This window comes from Bactrocera oleae, chromosome 4 (genome assembly GCF_042242935.1).
Source record: "Bactrocera oleae isolate idBacOlea1 chromosome 4, idBacOlea1, whole genome shotgun sequence".
Classification (NCBI taxonomy): domain Eukaryota; kingdom Metazoa; phylum Arthropoda; class Insecta; order Diptera; family Tephritidae; genus Bactrocera; species Bactrocera oleae.
Window position 1 is genome coordinate 31351937 of NC_091538.1, and position 21060 is coordinate 31372996.

The 21060-nt window shown below is 34.6% G+C and overlaps 1 protein-coding gene and 1 long non-coding RNA gene across 9 annotated transcripts in view; one reads left to right on the plus strand and one right to left on the minus strand.

Annotated features, from left to right (window-relative positions):
• LOC118680134 (synaptic vesicle 2-related protein) overlaps window positions 1-21060 on the minus strand; it is a 337472-nt gene that overhangs the window by 295851 nt on the left and 20561 nt on the right. For all 5 annotated transcript variants that reach the window (XM_070109220.1, XM_070109222.1, XM_070109221.1 and 2 more), the window contains exon 2: window positions 17743-17828. In XM_070109220.1, coding sequence (XP_069965321.1) covers window positions 17743-17806 — 64 coding nt within the window. In that variant the 5' untranslated portion in view covers window positions 17807-17828. The remainder of the gene's footprint in view (window positions 1-17742; window positions 17829-21060) is intronic.
• Window positions 1-21060, plus strand: part of LOC118680150 (uncharacterized) — a 122417-nt gene that overhangs the window by 87713 nt on the left and 13644 nt on the right. The gene's annotated exons all lie outside the window — the stretch shown is intronic.

Consider the following 21060-nt stretch of genomic DNA (forward strand, 5'->3'; position numbering starts at 1 on the left):
TGGTGTTCGGGGAGTTTTGGGTTCGCTGAGAGAGGACTGTACTTTTCAATGGATACACATACAAGGTGGGCCATTTGCATTGTTGTATTTGTGTTCCGTTTATTGAGAAATTACTTTTTATTTAATTTCTAAGCCCGGAACGCTTATCTCGGAATTCAGCACTGTCCCAGCCAAACCGGTACGAATGGTCAGCTAAGTCTAGACTTAGGTGACCATATTTTTCCCAACAAAATCCGGGACGGTTTGTTTTAGTCATAGATTTATATTCTAATTCACTGAAAATCGACATTCTTTTTTTTAACTTCTAAACCCGTGACGGCCGTGACGCTTAACTCGGAATCCGGAATATCCCAGCTAAAACGGGACGAATGGTCAGCTGAGTCTAGACCAACTCCATTCATGTTCAGCGCAAAACCATTAATATTATAAGGTTTGTTAGAATAACGGGTATTATTATATGTAGAATAATATAATTTCACATATTTTCGGGATTAAACTAAAGTATATCCAATTTTGCAAAGATATCTTAAGTATTGACCGATATATATGATATAAGGCCAACCGGAAGTTTGAAAATCTTTTATTAGGTATATGGAAAATAGGTGTAGTATTGATTCGATTTTTTCACTTTTGGCAGTGCATACTACACATACATCAGAATATGAGGAGTAAAGTTAACCTGATGTTTGAAAATCCTGATATTAGTTATATGGGAATGTCGAAATAATCGCATGTACCAAATTTGGTTGAATTTGGTCGAGTAGGTCCGGAAATATGTGATTTCACCTAAATGTGGGCAATGCCACGCCTATTTCCAATTTTTACATCTGCTCCTATAATCCCCTTTTGTGCCATCCTGGAAGTAAAATTTAATGTCTCTGTTTTTGCAAAACCGTTATGTGGCGATTTGTCGAAATGATTTGTCCTGTGCAAATTTTGATGATATAGCTTGAATGGTTTAAGAGATACATTAATTATACATTATTATACATAGACACATCATTATTTGCGAATTACCATTATGTATCTTAATTTGCGGCTTGGTTCTGGTCGTTCATAGGTTTCCGATTAATGCCGTTTTGTGGGCGTGGAACTGGTGCGATTACGCCCATCTACGAAATTTTGCTCCCAAGGTACACGTGTTTAAAGTTTCATGACCATATCTCAATTTTTACTCAAGTTACAGCTTGCATAGACAGGCGGATTTAAGCTCGTCTCGTCATTATGAACATTTATATATACATAACAAATTGCGTCCAAAATTTACATGCAAACATTTTTTTTGTGTTCTTCGAAGCAAAATATTGGACACGTATTTTTTTATTTCGACTCAATCAATTTTAATCATGTATTTACCAACATATTCGGTAAAAATTCGCAAGAACTGGCGTCCACGTATTCGGTAACTGGGGGCTTGAACAGTTATAGTTCGATTTTGATAATTTTGGGTTATAAGGTGGCCCTCCTCAAAGGCACGATTGGCGCAAAGTTTTATCGGGATACATTGATTGTTTCTTGATTTGTATACTAGAAAGTGAAAGAATTAGAATCAGCGCGGCCCCGCCCTCTAATAGGTTTAATGTATATATCTCATAAACCACTAAAGCTACAATAACTAAATTAGATGATAAGGTCTAAGAACCCCTACCAACAGTGTATAACGGATTTTTAAAAACTACGAACAGTTCGATAAATCAATGACTAAATGCTCCAGAGGCATTAATTTTACATCCGGCATGCTACGAGAAAGCTTTATAGTAGACGGTGTCAAAATTGGATGATGGGCGAGGCACCTCTCATTTTTAGGTGAAATCAAATATCTTCGGACCTGCCCGAATAAATTTCATGCAAATTCGATACAGCACATTATGCTGACGTTCATATGTTACAATGTGAAAACGAGCGAAATCGGTCTAGGACTACGACTACTTCCCATATAACACAATTTTAAATTCCATCTGTTCTCATTTTCCAGTATACAAACCAAGCACCAATCAATCCAATCAATATATCGGGACCAAATTTCCACGAATAGTACTTCAAGTCTAAAAATTGTCAAAATAAAACCATGTCTGTATGTCAAAAATTGGTTGAATCGGGTATTACTTGCCTTAGCTCCCATATACCTATAATCCGGTCACTATAGACATTTGAATTAACAAAAATTAGGGGCAAGCTGAAAATTGGTGGAGACCTTGGGTTCACCATTATAAATAAAAACTCAAAAGTCCCCATCGATCCCGTGTGTGCGTTTTTTCGAAAAAGTACCTCAGATCAAATTTGTAGCTTTTCAAATTCTCTACAAAAATGGTTTTCATGGTTTTTTCCAAAAAAGTAACCATTTCCGAGATATCGCCATTTTAAGCGTCACGTTACACATGATATGCACACATAAGATACGTATATACTTGTACGTATTTGAGCATACAAGACAAGTAAATATCCATATTGTGCCTTTCTTATGTATAATACACTATTCTAAAAGCATAGACCCATAAGTTACTCAGTACCTAACTAAATTAAGAGGTAGAGGTCTTTACGGCCTTGAAAACATCTGCGTAACCTTTTGTCCGCATGTTGTCGTTCATATACCTGATTCCTTAGTGTTAAACGTTTGGTTGAAGTGAATATACGTATCTATATCAGTGTCTACCATTGACGTTATTTGTGCTGTTAAATATCTCAAAAAATGACGAATTTTTGCTTTATTTGCAATGAGCTTTCGACTGAAAATACAACAGTTGAGGTCAGTCGTGGAATGCCGAATTTAATCGCGGCCAGTGTCGCGAGAGGTGATGATTTTGCTGTGTTTTTGAGAAGTCAGAAGTCTGTTAAGATTCACGTTGATTGTAGGAAAGCGTACACTCTACCCTTTGATGGCTATAATGAATCGACGAAGAACATTAAAGCTGCAGAATAACATCGCCGAACTACAAAAACGTCCGTGAGTTCCGATATTTTGTTTGATAAGTCTATGAAAGTTCCAGCTAATCAACAGCAATTTTTCGCAAACATCAATAACAAATCTCGTTTTATATACATGTTAAGTGATGAATTGACAGCTGCAAATATTGCTGTGAAACAAGCTCCAAATGACGCGGATGTCCCTATATTTAAAACAGCAATAAAACAATTTAATGCAACAAACTCAACAATTATAGTCGGTGAAGATAACGCGGATGTCCTTATATTTAAAAAAGCAATAAAACAATTCAATGCAACAAACTCAACAATTATAGTTGGTGAAGATGTTGATTTGTTAGTGTTACTCACAGCTAAAACTCCTTGTGATAATATGATTTATTTTATGAAACCTGGAAAGGCTCAACAGAAAACAGAAATTTACTCTTCAAAAAGTTTATCAGCTTATCCTCAATGCCAAAGATATATTTTATTTTTACATGCAATTACCGACTGCGATACGACATCACGTATTTAACATTCGTCAAAAACACACGAAACAAAAAACAAGTACAACTGTCGTGTCTTCCTCCAACATCCGCATCTGCCATACAACAATTTTATCGAGTATATTATCAAGTTCAAACATAGCTAGATAATGAGCTGAATCCAGAAGAGTGGGGTTGGACATTAATTGATAATACTTTGGAATCAATCAAAACTTTACTTCCGCCCGCTCCAGGTAAAAATCCATCTATCCACTATCTTCTGTAATTGTATAAAAGGTTGTAATGCCAAATGTGGATGAAGGAGAGTCGTGTTATTGTGTTCGCTAGCATGTACCAATTGCCGAGGCCAGTCTTGTTCAAATGTCCTGCTGAGTACAATAGAAGAAGATTCACGTGATTTTGATGGAGAGACAAATGATTCATCTCCATTTGATGAGATTTTAAACGTACAGAAAGAAGAAGAGTAAGAAAAAGATGAAAACGAAGGAGAAATCGAAGACCTGACAATTGAAATAGACTTTAACGCCTCGGATTAAACTATCAAGAAAAAATGACTACAGTAAAATTTTCGAACTTGAGGCTCACTTTATACCGCATGTATCGGCCAATATCTGAGTTATTTTAATAAGATAGAGTGAGCATTTTTCTAATAACCGTGTGAATCTGTGCCAAAAATGGATAAAATCGGGTAAAAACTTTCCCTAGCCCCATAGAACTAATATCAGGATTTTAAACATATGGTTGACTTTTCTTTTATATTGGTGAATGTATGTGAGGTACCTTAATGAAGCTCAAAGAGTTAATACTAGAACAAACAGCCCGCCAACATGACCTATTTCTACCAATCGGTCAAAATGTCCGAATGACTTGTGACTGAAAAATGTTTAATAGAATTCAATAAATTTAAATTTAAATAATGAATATTTCTTACATTTTTTTGGAACACAAATCCTTTTTCTTATAGAAATTCATCAAAGTGATCAAATAAACAAATTTTCCATGAAAGCACTTTACTCCGATCGTCCAGTTAATATGGCAGCTATATGCTATAGTAATCCGATCTATTCAATTTATTATTGCCTTAAATAATAATCCATGCCAAGTTTCGTGAAAATATCTCGTCAAATGGAAGAATTTTCCATACAAGCACTTCATTGCGATTATTCAGTTTGTATGGCAGCTATATGCTATAGTGATCCGACAAATGAGCAGGTTCTTTGTGAGAAAAGGACAGGTGCCAAATTTCAGATCGATATCTTAAAAACTGATGGACTAGTTTGTTTATATATCCAGACAGACCGACATGGCTAAATCAACTCAGTTCATCATACTGATCATTTATGTATATATTTTATAGGGTCTCCAACGTTTCCTTCTGGGTATTGCAAACTTCGTGGCAAACTTAATATACCGTGTTCAGGGTATAAAAATTAATTATACAAACAAATGTAACCAGTTTGTTATGCAAAGAAGATATACTTTCTTAGTTGGTTTACTTCTATAATCTGTCAAAGTACAATTATTTATTAAAAAAAATTACTAAATAATGATGAAAATTATTATAATGATGAAAAACAAGCAAGGCAAACTCTTTTTTGTTTATCAAGTTTTCTTTTTTTGTTAATATATCTTTATTTATTGAATCTGCTTATTCAAAGCCTAACAAAAAGTCATAAAATCTTAAATATATTTAAACCTAGACAATCTCAAGGTTCTAGTTGACTTGGGAGAGTGTTTTGTGATACGTTGCTCTTTAGAAGGCTGGTAAGTATTTCCTAATGGATTTGGATGTTGCCGGAGTTTTAGCTCGTATTTCTTTTTGCTGTCCTCAACTTCTTTCTAACTATAGGGATACCAAGATCTTTGTGAACGTTATCATTTTGAATTTACCATGGTGAACCCGATATCGCTCTGAGAATTTGTGACTGGAACCTCTGTATTATGTTAATGTTAACTGCACAAGTCGTATCGGCTTTATCACCACGTTGTATAACAAAACTTTGTTGTCAAGGCTAAGTTTCGAATTTTTATTTAAAAGCCAGTTTAAATTTGCTGTTCTTATTTTTATACTGGTTATTTTTCTGGATATATGTTTCTCCATGTGAGCCTTCTGTCCAAGTAAATGCCAATATGGGTTACATTATTTGCCTGTGGTCTAAGATGTTTTTCATTTTAATCGGATGACACATTTTTGGTCTTAGTGGGAAAGTAACATGCTTCCACTTTTATTCATTTACATTTATTTGCAATTGGTTAACAATTTTTCGACCAAAGCTAAATGCTCTTCTAGTTTCAGTGATTTTATATAAAAGCTCTCCATGCCACATCTTACCAAATGTCTTGACTACATCAAGGAATATTGTTGACCAATACTCTCTGTATTCGAATGTCCTTCTAATTTCGTTAGTAACTCTATTTAATTTCTCTACAGTGCCATGCTTTGTACGAAGCTAAAATTGGTGCGTTGAAATTGTATTATTTTGATGGAGAAAAGTTTACATTTTTGATAGTAACACTTTTTCAGATATTTAGGAAAGATGTGGTAGGAGACTTATTGGTCTGTAAGAAGACGCCTGTGTGAGGACTTTCCCTGGTTTATCGATCATGATGATCTGTCGCTTTTTCTATGAATTCGAAAAATATCCGAAAATGAAAATTGCATTAAAAAAAAAAGGAAATCATTACTCCAGCAATATTTGGTAGCTCCAGTAGCAGTTTTGGAATAGTTTTATCATGTTCTGATGACTTTTTTAAGATTCATCTCTTTCATAATATTTTTAATTACAAAAGTTGAAGCCTTAGTAGACAAGAGCGACTTGTTAGTAGTGTTGGGTAAAGTTGGCAGCATAAAGTCTTGTTTTGGACAATTACGCTAAAATACCTTCTCTAGGTGGTTTGCAAACAAATAGCCTTTTCCTTATCACTTCGAGCCCAATTATCACTCACGTCCCTTATGGGCATGGGAAAATTTTATTGTATGTTGAATTTTGGCTCAGTTTTCGGTGTTGTCAGTCCGGAAGAATGCACACTTAATCGCTTTTTTTAATTTACGTACAGGAGACTTCAATTGTAGTTGAGTGAAAGAGGAGCGATTTACCTGCCCTTCACGTCTAGCTTGCATTTTTTCAGTTACAAGCTTTTCTATTTCTTGTTAGTTTTGCTTGGAATTGCTAAGACTGCTGTATTAGTTATTATATCATGTAATTCGCAAATGCTTTTATCATTATCTCTTTCTGAGTTTACTTTGTAATCAATATTAATGTGGCTACAGATGTATTTATTATATATTATATTAACTAATTCGTTTAATGCGCTGTTAGAGCCAATTTGTGATGATACAACCAAGGGTTGTTTATATAATTTTATTAGCACAGGAGAATGATCAGAAGATAAGTCAGTACCTGTATCAGCAGTTTTAAGCGATCCTTTTATATTTTTGATTACAGCTACACCTATTAAATCTGGTATTTTATTACGTACCAGTATGTCGGCTCCAGGTTATTATGCCATTATAGTGCTTTGCATTCTAATCACCAAAAATGTATTCCTGGGGTACGAAAAAAACCTTTAAATTGATAATATGTAATCTTAAAACGAGGCCAGTTTATATTTGTCAGAAGTTGTCAATCGCAATTCAGGCACGTCGAAACCAAAAAATAAACATTCCTCATAGTGAAATTTATGAAATCACTGACCAGAGTTCAAAGCCTGGTTATGTTAAAAATGACGTAGTCAATGGAAGTTATGCAAATGTGGTAAAGGCAACCATGTTCAAATGCAATTGCCTCAAAAAGAACCAAGAAGAAGCGTTGAAAGTACGATTTTAAATCTTACCTAATGTATGACACAAGTTATGACACCAATACAAAATATAGTTCATGATCTGCCCACTTTTTTAAGTTAAAAATGCGCGAACTAAATATTTGTATATGGAATGCTAACGGCATTAAGGGATTACATGGGTTTCACGGCTTCAAAAAACCAAATTTTTTTTATTGTCTTGTTTAATTATATAATCTCTCTAGAATATTGTCCCAAATTATCAAGTTGATACCGCTATATAGTCACTTAAAACTTTAAACGCGGTTTTTACGAAAATGTGTTTTTAAAGTCGGTTGTCAAGATTTCTCACGAACTACTCCACCGATCTTGATGAAATTTTATACAGGTGTTTGAGAAACAATTTACTCGCGCTTGGACGAAGGATTTTTTTTTCAATTACAGCTATTTTAAAAAAAGAAATGTCGAGCAAATTTGACCGAAATTTGCATTTTGTTGGAAAAAGGTCTGCCAAAATTGGAATTTTTACTTTTTTTCCCTTCGTTCAAACACGAGTTTATGGTCTTAACTAAAACGCAATTTTTTTTTCATTTTAGACGACCCTGTCAGGAGTTATGCTGACAACGCGGACGCACCTTTTTTTCGATGGGTCACCGGAAATGACGTTACAATGGCGGAGTTTTAATTTTTTTTTTTTGAAAATCTCAGAAATTATTATTTAAATGGGTTATCTTGAAGACAGAAAAAAGTTTGAATTAAATAAATAATTTTTTATATAGAAAAAAAAATTATTGAAAATCGGCCTTTTTTTACCCGAAACCCATGTAACCCCTTAACCAACATAAATTGGAGATTATTAAATTTCTACGTGAAAAAAATAGATGTAATGTTACTATCGGAAACACATCTAACAAATAATAACAACAGTTTTATACTGGTTTTAAACTCTATGTTACAAACCACCTAGATGGAAAGGCGCATGGGTGAACGGCAGTGTTAGTACGAAACCGATTAAACCACCATGCTTTAGGATCTCATGCTACATCCCAGTTATAAGCTACAACATTATCATTAAAAATTGGGGTTGGAATTTAAACCTGACGGCAATATACTGCCCACCTCGTTACAAAATTACAGATAGCCAATTCAAAGACTTTTTTGGCACCCTAGGAAATATGTTTCTAGCAGCTGGTGATTACAATGAAAAGCATAAGTATTGGGGCTCACGTCTAATTAACCCAAAAGGAAGGCAACTGTATTACGCTAGTATGAATAGGCAAAATAACCTTGACATAATATAATATCTCCTGGTAAGTCGACATACTGACCCAGTGATCGAAAGAAAATACCAGACTTAATAAATGTTGGTGTAATCAAAAATATAGATAGATCGTTATAACTGCTGATACATTTACTGAATTATCTTCCGATCACTCCCCAGTACTAATAAAGCTATGTGAAGAACACTTGATTGTATCACCAAAAGTGGGTCCAACATCCCATAAAACCAACTGGTTAATCATCATCACCTAAATGTTGACTACAAAATAAACTCAGAAAATCTCATTTAACTCAGCTGCACTTGAAGGATGCTGTATGTAAACAAAGAAAGGCGCTGAAGATTATAGCACCTAAAATTATATAAAGAAATTGAGCCCAAATTCAACTAACAATCAAAATTCCCTTTGGAAAGCCCAAAAACACATTAAGCTTCCGGTAGATTCCAACATGCCCATAAGAGGCGTGAGTGGTAATTGGGCTCGAAATGATAAGGAAAATACAATTTGCTTTGCAAACCACCTAGAGAAGGTATTTTAACCTAATTCTCCAAACAACGACCAACACTACTAACAAGTCGCTCTTGTCTATTATGGCTTCAACTTTTGTAATTAAAAATATTATAAACAAGTAAGGAAGGGCTAAGTTCGGATGTAACCGAACATTTTATACTCTCGCAAAGTCAAATGGTATACTCGTTTGGTATTTCTTTGTAGATTGGCAGATATTTTCGATAGAAGGTCAACTATAGGCACTGGGGTCCACATATTTAGTACTTAAGGGCTTGAACAGTTTTGGTTCGATTTAGACAATTTTTGGTCACAAGGTGTCATACTTTAAACGTATTATTCACGCAAAGTTTTACGCCGATATTCACTGGAAAGTGAAAAATTCAGATGGAATTTAAAATGACGTTATATAAGAAATAGGCGTGGTTGTAATCCGATTTCGCCCATTTTCGTACTATATCATAACAATATGAGAAGAATATTATGTACCGAATTTGGTTGAAATCAGTTAAGCAGATCCCAAAATATGGGTTTTCACCTAAAAGTAGGCGGTGCTACGCCCATTATTTAATTTTGAACGTGGTTCCTATAAATCTCTTATACCATCCCAGAGATAAAATTTAATGTCTCTGGCGTGTTTAGTGCTTGATTTATCGCGCTTTTAGTAGTTTTTAACAGTACTTCCAGTGAATTTTGTTATTATAGGTTTAGTAGTTTGGGAGATATGCACATTAAACCTATTAGGGGCGGGACCACGCCCACTTAAAAAAAAATTTAACTGCAGATGCCCTTACCTAATGTGATCTCGTGTACCAAATAACAGTCTTGTATCTTATTGCGGAGTTTAGTTATGACAATTTATTTGTTTTTAAGTAATGGCGTTTTGTGGGCGTGGCAGTGGTCCGATTACGCCCATCTGCAATACCAACCGTCTTACTGTAATAAGAAACATGTGTACCAAGTTTCATAAAGATATCTCAATTTTTACTCAAGTTGCAGCTTGCACGGACGGACAGACGGACGGACGAACAGACAGTCACCCGGATTTCTACTCGTCTCTTCATCCTGATCATTAATATATATACACAACCCTCTATCTAACTCGATGAGTTTTAGGTGATACAAACAACCGTTAGGTGAACAAAACTATTATACTCTGTAGCAACATGTTGCGAGAGTATAAAAAGATGAATCCAAAATAGTCATCAGCTTACGATAAAAAATGTTAATGGAGCTATCAAATATTACTGTAGTAATGCTCTCGTTACTTTTTAATGCAATTTTCAGTTTCGGATATTATCCGAATTCATAGAAAAAGTGACAGATCATCATGATCGATAAACTAGGGAAAGTCTTCACACAGGCGTCTTCTTACAGACCAATAAGTCTCCTAGCACATCTTAGCTAAATATCTGTAAAAGTGTTACTATCAAAAATATATCCTTTCCTCCATGAAAATAATACAAATCCAACGCACCAATTCGAGTTTTGTACAAAGCATGGCACTGTAGAGCAATTAAATAGAATTACTAACGAAACAAGGACATTCGAGTACAGAGAGTATTGGTCAACAATATTCCTTGATGTAGTCAAGACATTCGATAAGGTGTGGCATGAAAAGCTTTTATATAAAATTAAAACATAGTTCCCTTTCGCAGTGTATAAAATATTGGAGTCTTAAATAAAAAGGAGAAAAAATAATTTACTGTAAATGTACCAAATTTTATATCGGTTGATCGACCGATAAGGGCTGGTGTACCTCACGGTAGTGTGCTAGGCCCAACTCTATATATCTTATATAACATACAGATATAATATCATACATACATAACATAAATGTCCCATCAGAGCATCAAGGGTACTAGAAGAGCATTTAGTTTTGGTTGAAGAGTGGCTAGCCAACTGAGGGATAAATGTAAATGAACAAAATTGTAAGCATGTTAAATTTTCACTAAGAACAAATGTGTCATCCGATTAAATAAAATGAATAATATCTTAGTACCACACCCAAATAATTTTACTTACACCATGAAAATAAGAGCAGCAAATTTAAAGTGGCTTTTAAATAAAAATTCTAATCTTAACCTTGACAACAAAGTTTTGTTATACAACGCGGTAGTAAAGCCGATTTGGATGTATGGTATTCAGCTGTGTGGTACGACCTGTGCAACTAGCATTGACATAATACAGAGTCTCCAGTCAAAAACTCTCAGAGCGATAACCGGTTCTCCATGGTGCATTCGAAATGAAAACATTCACAAATATCTTGGCATTCTTATGTTAAAGAAAGAAGTAGGGGACAGCAAAAAGAAATACGAGCATAAACTCCAGAAACATCCAAATTCATTAGCTAATGTCTTGCTACAGTCCTGTAGTCAAACCCGCTTATAAAGGAAAGACCTACCAGCCTTCTAAGTAACGTATCATAAAACACTCTCCCAAGTCAACTAGAACCTTGAGCTTGTCTAGGTTTAAATAGATTTAAGATTTTATTACTTATTGTTAGGCTTTGAATAAGCAGATTCAATAAATAAAGATATATTAACAAAAAAATAAAACTTGTTAAACAAAAAAACTGTTTGCCTTGCTTGTTTTTCATCAACATAATAATTTTCATCATTATTCAGTAATTTATTAAATAAATAATTGTACTTTGACATATTATAGAAGTAAACCAACTAAGAAAGTATTTCTTCTTTGCATAACAAACTTGTTGCGTTTGGTTGCATTATTTAAGTTATTCATATATTTTTTCTAAATTTGTATACGAAAAACGTTCTGTGCTCACAACATATATATGAGAAATATGCATTATTTGAATTTAAATTTATTGAGTTCTACTTAATAGTATCACAAGTCATTCGGACATTTTGACCGGTTGGAAATAGGTCACGTTAACCGGCTGGTTGTTCTTGTGTTAACAGAAAGATGCTCTCTGAGTTTCATTAAGATACCTCACATACATACACCAATATATAAGAAAAGTCAACCGTATGTTTGAAAATCCTAGGTTGTCTTTGTATTTCAGGATTTGGCAACCCTAGTGTTGCATTCTAGCAACTTAAAACTTTATCGTAAAGTTTGACATTCTTAATGCTATACATACTCACAACGTTTTGACATACGAGCACTATTTGTGTTGTTTACAGTAACTTAAAATAACATCTCGGCCAAAAAATGGAATTTAATCGCGAACATTTTCGCGCGTTTATTTTTTACAACTTTCCACGTGGATTAACTCAGCTACAGTACATCGATGAACTTAGTTAAATTTTTGGTTATGAAGCTCCATCGAGAACCAGTGTTTTTTGATGGTATGGTGAATCAATCGAAGTCGTAAATCACTCCAAGACGAATTTCGTGAATATTGTCCAAAATCAGTTGTTGTTGTGAGATTGAGAGAGCTATAGGCATTAGTGGGACCAACATACATTATATTGCATGAACATTTGATTGTAAAAAAATGTGTTCTTGCTGGATTCCACACAATTTGTCAATCGCTCTAAATAGGCTCGTAACGATTGGTAGAGAGTTATGTTAAAAGAATGCGATAGCGTTGCTTCGAAAAACGTCTATGACTTCGTGATCGAAGATGAATCATTGGTCTACGCATATGAGCCCGTAAGTAAACAGCAGAGTAAAAACACGTCAAGTGGACCCCCCATTTTCCACTTGATCATCGAATTTGAATGTGAGTATTTTTTCATAAAGTAGTCATCATGAGCAAGTAATCCCCCGCTCAGTTTTTTTTAAATTTTAATTTTAACAACAATTTTTTTTTAATTGAAAATTTTTACTACTTTTAGTTAAAAAATTAATAACTAGAAAACTATTGGTGATTTTTTAATGAAATTTTGAGGAGTTATAGTTCAAAACTTTTACTTTGAAAAAATATATATGAATTTAAATAATTTTTTTTTTTCAAATTGTTAATTAACTTTTAAGTTAAGAAATGAAAATTTTAATGACTTCTCCCTCATAAAATTAAAAATTTTTTTTTAGTATTTTGCAATAAACATTAAAACTTCATTATTTGAATGGGGTAAGAATGCATTTAAAAAAATTAACTTTGGTTTTTGCTCTCAAGAAGATCATGACTCCCATGAGAAGATGTTTAAATTACGTTATGACCGATGTGTAACCATAAAAAATACCCGCCAATATCATCATTACAGAGCTCTTAATAATACATCACTCGAGTGCAAAGTTTTCGCCAAAGACATTAAAATCGTTACCAATAAAGTTAAAAAAAAGAAATAAAGCTATACGTATAAGTTATAAGAATTAATTTAAGAATTATTTAACTTCTTTTTTTTTATTTATGAAAAACTATTTAATTTATTATCTTTCATTTGTTGAAATAAAATTAATCATAAAATAACGATATTTTTAATTAAAAAATGAAGTATTATTCTTTATTTATAATTACTAAGTAACTCTAAAGATAAGTCAATGACTAAGATACTCAAAAATATTCAATTGAAAGAAATTATGAATTTTTAATACTTAAAGAATAGGACATTCCAGTTAAAAATTTGGCCTTGAAATATTAATAGCGGGTATTCAATACATTCTGGTGGATTAGGGAATTCCCGTCTTAAGTATTTCTTTGAAACTATTAAGCGGGTAGGTATTATGCATATTGTTCTACCACATTCATGCTAATTCACTGCAAGCAAAATGTGAGGCCATTATCCCAACATACAAATGAAATATGCGACACACTCTAAGTGTTGCGTTGCCGAACCGCTATACCTGCAGCGCTTTACCGGCAGCGCTGACCGCCCGTCATAAAATTTTTTGTTTGCTTAACTAATGGCGATCAGTCAAATTTTTTTGCGGATTTCGTTACTTTAATGTTTATTGCAAAATACTAAAAAAAAATTTTTAATTTTTTGAGGGAGAAGTCATTAAAATTTTCATTTCTTAACTTAAAAGTTAATTAACAATTTGAAAAAAAAAAATTATTTAAATTCATACATATTTTTTGAAAGTAAAGGTTTTGAACTATAACTTCTGAAAATTTCATTAAAAAATCACCAATAGTTTTCTAGTTATTAATTTTTAAACTAAAAGTAGTAAAAATTTTCAATAAAAAAAAAATTATTGTTAAAATTAAAATTTTAAAAAACTGAGCTGGGGATTTCGCTCATGATGACTACTTTATGAAAAAATACTCACATTCAAATTCGATGATCAAGTGGAAAATGGGGGGTCCACTTGACGTGTTTTTACTCAGCAGTCAACTCTATGGGTGTTTCCAGATGATCCGTATACAACAAAAGTTGTTCGCGCACGAAACACTTCCACGCAAATGGTTGCCTTTTTTTTTTGGAAAAACTGGGCACGTCGCAACCATACCACTTACAGAACGCAAAACAGTAAATTCTAAGTGGTACACAATCATTTGCTTGCCAGTAGTCTTTCAAGAGTTCAAAAAAACCAACTGCCGAAGACGGATATCTCTTCACTAAGACAATGTGAGATCCTATCATCGACTGAAAAAACTGCATTGTTGAGTACCGAAAACATCGATTTGATGAGTCATCCGTCATATAGTCGTGACTTGGCATCGAATGACTTCTTTTTATTCAAGTCAACATTTTTGACATCTGACGAAGTAGTTGATGCGTTTAGAACTCAAGTTTTGGAGATGCCTCAATCAGAGTGACAAAAGTGCTTCGGCAATTTGTTCAAACGTATGCAAAAGTGTATAAAGAACGGAAAATATTATAACAAACAATAATGCGATTTTCGACGATTAATATTTGTTTTTTCTCTGATCCCGAAGTATAAAGGCAACTCTTCTATATTATTATATTAAGTACACCCATACCTGGTTATATGGCCGCTCTTTATACGGAATATCGCTATAACGGCCCTCTTCAATTAAGGCACATTTCCGATTTATGGCCTAAAATGTTTCGCTATAATGGCAACATCGGGTTTGAAGATTTGAGCGAACGTCGCATGCTTGATTTCAAGTAGTTGACAGAGAACCTCTTGCGCATGAGGATCTCATTCAGTTGCAAAAAGAACCGGCATACGATGAAGATACCAAGCCTGTTGTATCCTAATAGCTAACATCAAAAAAAATTTGGAATCTTTCTAGTTTCAAACAAGGTATAAACATTGCAAATTATCATTTATTCATCGTCTTTAAACGTAAGCCATTTCAAAAAAAATATAATAATGTTTTGCATTGCGGCCAAGTTAATTTATTGCGCCAGTGTTACCTTTGATGAGAAAGCATAACGTTCAACACAACACTACAAAATTCTACAAAACTGCCAACGTCACACGTTCTATCGGTAAATTGTTGCTAATCTGTTGCGCAACACTAGCAAAACAAACGGAACATACAAATTTTTACTGCGTGCTTAGATATAGGAGGGATTGTAAGTGAAATTTGTTATCGATAATCATTTTATGTTTGATATAATTTGTTTTTAGGGTAAAATTTATGATAATTCAATAACTCTGAAAAGGTTTTCCCTTTTATGACCTTTCTTTTTTTGATTTCGATTTCTTCCCTATCTTCTTTTGTTGTATGGAATACGTTCTGCGCGAAATAATTACTCCAATATTGCAGCAGAGTGTCAGCTGAGTCTCAGCAACGAGTATCAAGATAGTAATAGGGTTGGAGTATTGCGGTATGAAGCAACTCTAACACCATATCTAGACCGTAAAGAGTGGTATGCGTGTATATGAGATTAAGACCAAGGTATAGATTGATTTCATCCACATTCAGCCTTAAACCACCTCTTATTTAGGAAAACGAGTCCACTTGATTTCATTTCAATATCAATCATGTTAACTAATAAAATGAGTTTGAAGGTTGATGGGGGCTATGGGAAGGATTGCATTAACTTTTCAGATTACTCAAGTATACTCGATGACATAAACTAAGAAAACCGCCTAAGTGTGTGAAAGACTATGTATTACACTGAAAACTTTGTAAGGAAACTGAGCCCAAATTCAACAAACAAACAAAACTGCCTTTGGAAAGCCAAAAATATACTAAGCCACCAGTAGATTTCAACATTCCCATAAAAGATGTACATAAGTTATAATTGGGCTCAAAACGAGTCCGACGTTCGCCAGAATACCAACAGCTAAAAATATATTGACATTCACTTTTGAAAATTACACAGCCCTGGTATGCTCCATCCTGGCGCCAAGGACCACTAGCTTTTGTCAACTCTGGCCAACTTGCGAATTAAACTGCCAACATTTTAAGCATGTCACATTTTTTAGTATTATTATTTCTCAAAATGAATAGCATCCTAATACCACAAGTAAATAATGTAATTTATCCTGCCATTCACTTGAATAGAAGCCTCACCTGGCGTAAACACATATTAATCAAAATAACTAGCATGAAAACAAGAGCAGCAAATAAAAGTAATATCCTAGTTATACTCTCGCAACCTGTTGCTACAGAGTATAATAGTTTTGTTCACCTAACGGTTGTTTGTATCACCTAAAACTAATCGAGTTAGATATAGGGTTATATATTATATGTATATATAAATGATCAGGATGACGAGATGAGTTGAAATCCGGGTGTCTGTCTGTCCGTCCGTCCGTCCGTTCAAGCTCTAACTTGAGTAAAAATTGAGATATCTTTATGAAACTTGGTAGACATGTTTCTTGGTACCGTGAGACGGTTGGTATTGCAGATGAGCGTAATCGGACCACTGCCACGCCCACAAAACGCCATTAATCAAAAACAAATAAATTGCCATAACTAAGCTCCGCAATAAGATACAAGACTGTTATTTGGTACACAAGATCATATTAGGGAGGGGCATCTGCAGTTGAAATTTTTGTTAAAAGTGGGCGTGGTCCCGCCATTAATAAGTTTAATGTGCGTGTCTCCTAAACCGCTAATGCTAAAATAACAAAATTCACTGGAAGCAAATGTTTTAGAACCTCTACCCACAGTGTGCAAATAGTTGAAATCGGGTGACAACTCCGCCCACTCCCCATATAACGGTACTGTTAAAATATACTCAAAGCGCGATAAAGCAAGCACTAAACCACAGAGACATTAAATTTTATCTCTGGGATGCTTTATAGGAACCGCGTTCAAAATTAGTCAGTGGGCGTGGCACCGCCCACTTTTAGGTGAAAACCCATATCTTGGGATCTGCTTAACCGATTTCAACCAAATTCGGTGCATAATGTTCTATTTATATTTCTATGTTATATTGCGAAAATGGGCGAAATCGGACTACGACCACGCCTATTTCCCATATAACACCATTTTCAATTCCATCTGATTGTTTCACTTTCCAGTATGCAAATCAAGCAAGAATGATTATATCGGGGTAAAACTTTGCATGAATAATACGTTTAAAGTATGTCACCTTGTGACCAAAAATTGTCTAAATCGAACTAAAACTGTTCAAGCCTGTAGGTACTGAATATATGACCCCAGTGCCTATAGTTGACTTTTTAGCGAAAATATCGGTCAACATAGAACAAGGCGACAAGATCCACAAAGAAATCTCAAACGAGTATACCATTATACTTTGCGAGAGTATAAAATGTTCGGTTACATCCAATCGAAAGTAGAGATTTCTGATGTTTTTTTACACCTATACCTTACTTCTACTGTGAAGCTAGTTAATTTCCGTACGAAAATATAGTTTGAACGGTTCTTCAGGGGATGAAAACGAAATTGGAGAGTAAGACTTTCATATGGTTACTAAAATTTAAGAATAATAAGGTAATTCTTACAATATAATTAAGTAACTTACCTGCGGGAAGAGTTTCTAACTCTCCAACAATATTTAATAACTCAGTGTGCGTTTGCTTAATCATTTTCTGTCTGTTCTACAGTCACCTAAAATAAATTCATAAATTATATTCATTATCAAAAATTATTATGCCATAATCATTATAGCTATCATGAAATGAAGAAAAAAATAAGAAAGAAATTAACTTCGGCTGAAAGGTTTTGTCAGTTTTTTCTAGCCAACTTCCAAGGTCGATTTAATGTTACTTAATAAGAAAAAATATCTTCTAGGAAGACACATACATATACATTGTAAGAACAAAATATCCACCCGGAATTTAGCCCACACAACACATGAAGACGCACCATGTTAAATAAATACAACACTGCGAGTATACAAGCTCTCATACACAGCAGTTAAACCACGCTACTTCTAGCAAAACACGCCATCCTAAAGCAACATGTTGCGACACAACAGTAAAACCACGCAACGTAAACAACACAAAAAGTATTGGGCTGCAACGGGAAAAGAACGTCACTTCTAACAATACACGCCATCCTAAAGCAACATGTTGTGAACGCGCGCGCAAGCAACACACGGCTTGGCGGAAAGGTAGCAGGCTCATCAGCAGCTAGTCAGCACAGGACTGTAACAGCGAACACATGTACGACACTAGACACAGCAGTGCTCGCTTTTTAGCATTTCGATTCGCTAGCGATCAGTTCTCCGAGCACCCGTATTAATCGACTCCTTTTTTCCTCAATAATTGTGCCAACGGTGAGTGAATTTAAAATTAACTTAATAAGTATTTAAATATGGCGATCCTCTGGCTAGTCTTAGTGTGTTAAGTTGTGAACGCCGTTCGTTAAGGGTGAGCTCGGTAGTGAGTTGATCCTCTGACCAACTCAATCCTTAACTTTCGGTCGCCAACACAGTCTCCTATGGTCCAGAAGTACTTTTTCCACGGCTATACACTAGTGCCGGCAGAAACATCCGAGCGTCGTCGTCGTAGCACACACGAGCGTCAACGGACGCAGCGGTAGAATCGCCGTCGAAGCCTATACGAACAGTGGCAGAATCGTTGTTGTAGCACGTATCCGTCGGACATCATCACCACAGGACGTAAACGTAAGTCATCCTAAGTCGCTTAGCAACCCCAGAGCGCGGTAGAGTAGAATACGCTATCGTATAATAACTATTCAACGGGAGCGCGGAGAGGCGGAAGGCGCTACTGCGGTAAGGAGTGAATGTCTCGCAGTGAGTCGATCAGAGGATCTCACTCAGGCATTTCACTCTTTACCGTACGAAGGCTGGAAGTCAATCGTGAAGTGGGTAATGAGTCGATCCTCTGACCTGCTCCACGCTTGGCATCGCGGCCGCTGCCACTGTCCTCCGTAATTCTGCGTGATAGTGACGCGCTAACAGGCAACGCAAACCACTTCTCTGCCATAGCGCTATCTTCGGGTGACGCCACTACAGCACGGAAGATACGATTTTGTACAGTAAAGTAAACGCAGGAGAAATTGTAGATGTATGGAAATTTAATAAATACGATTTGTAAGAAGCCCCATAGTTTACAAATTTATTCTAACGAACCCTGGACACGTAGAGTATACCTCAGCAAATCCCAAGAAGCCGGGGCAGCTAAAAACAGCTTCGTAACAACATTGTTCATGCGACTTCTGATCCCGCGACATTTTGCAACTAATCACACAACCCACCGTACAACATCATACAACACAACATAACACAATGCAACATCATATACCAACTACAACACAACCATATACAACTAACCAACCACACTATACACCGACACTTCAATCATCATCTTTTTCACCTCCCAAATAAACATAAGGATTGTTCAGACCAGAATGGTCTCTTTTTGTTTCTCGACACCCGTTCGTAAAGCGAAAACGTTGCAGCGCAGTTTGTACGGAAGTGCCCTAAAGTGAAAATCCAAATCAAGTGTATTTAACATAAAAAGATTTAAAAATATTATATTGTAATATATAAAAGATAAATTGTATTTCAATTATATTTGCTAACCGAATTCTGAAAGAATAAAAAACAAAAGCAAAGTGAGTAACCAAATGGTTCTTTAAGCAACCTTGAAAGGCACCTATAAAAAAAAAAAAATAAAGTGAAATCTTTTCAAAAAATAAGTACTTACAAGTATATACATACTATACTTAGTGGTTAAATTAAATTACAACAAACGGGCGCGAAACCAACTAATATATAAACCAAAAAAATAAAAATAAAAGCGGGCGCAATACAATACAACATAAGTGAAACAACCACACTTACAATCACTTAAAAAAAAAAGTCTACATAAGCTACCGGAGGGAACCCTAATAAGTAGTATTGCTACCCATAAGCCCTTGGCGGAAAAAAGTAAGTCCATTCCAATTACATTTGCAAATAGAGGCATTTTATGCACATATGTACATATGTATGTTTATTTACAGTTTTATCAGTATTTCGGTGTAACAGCGTTAAAAATACAAAGGGCCGAGTAATGATGCTATGTGTCGTCAGCTATTAGACCAACTTTATTTGCAAAATTCTTCTCTTTAAATAATATTCTAAGCAATATTACGATACCGGTCAATACATAATTTCCGCTAAGTACATAGTTTCGTTTCTATTAGTGCATATATACATAAGTATGTAAATTATATAAATTTAACAGTTAATAAAAGGAGAATAACCCAAGTACATACTTTACTTTATTGCTCCTTTGTCTATAATGTAGTTATTAACAAAAAGAGATATATAAAAAATGGGAACGCAGCATTACAAGAGGCTGCTTACATATTAAGCTTAGTACATGTTAAATGGGACTAGCTAATGTGCGCAAACAAATATTCATGTAATTGCGTGGACGAAAACATAGTGGTAGCATAAGTGTACAAAGCAAGAGCAAGCAAGCAATAAATTTGTAAATCGGCATTTATGTATGTACATATATTTTCCTAAACATTGGCACATTTCCCGCGCTACATATATACCGCAACCCAACCTTTTTGCTCTTCTCATTTATCTAATACATTCTCTTAAAAACATACATATCAAATAATATAGTTACAAATATGTATATATATATATTATATAATAATAATACCAGGCACTCTCTACAAAACTTTGGGTAGCAAGCTAAAAATATTTACTACAATCATAATATAGCAATTTTCTTTTATTAAATTTAATACAAAACTATTTTAATAGCTAGCTAATAGCTTTCAATTTAATTCAAAACAATATAAATGCAATCTGATAAATCAAAAGAGGTTAAACCACGAACACCTCTATTATTAGAAATTCCAAAAAAGACTG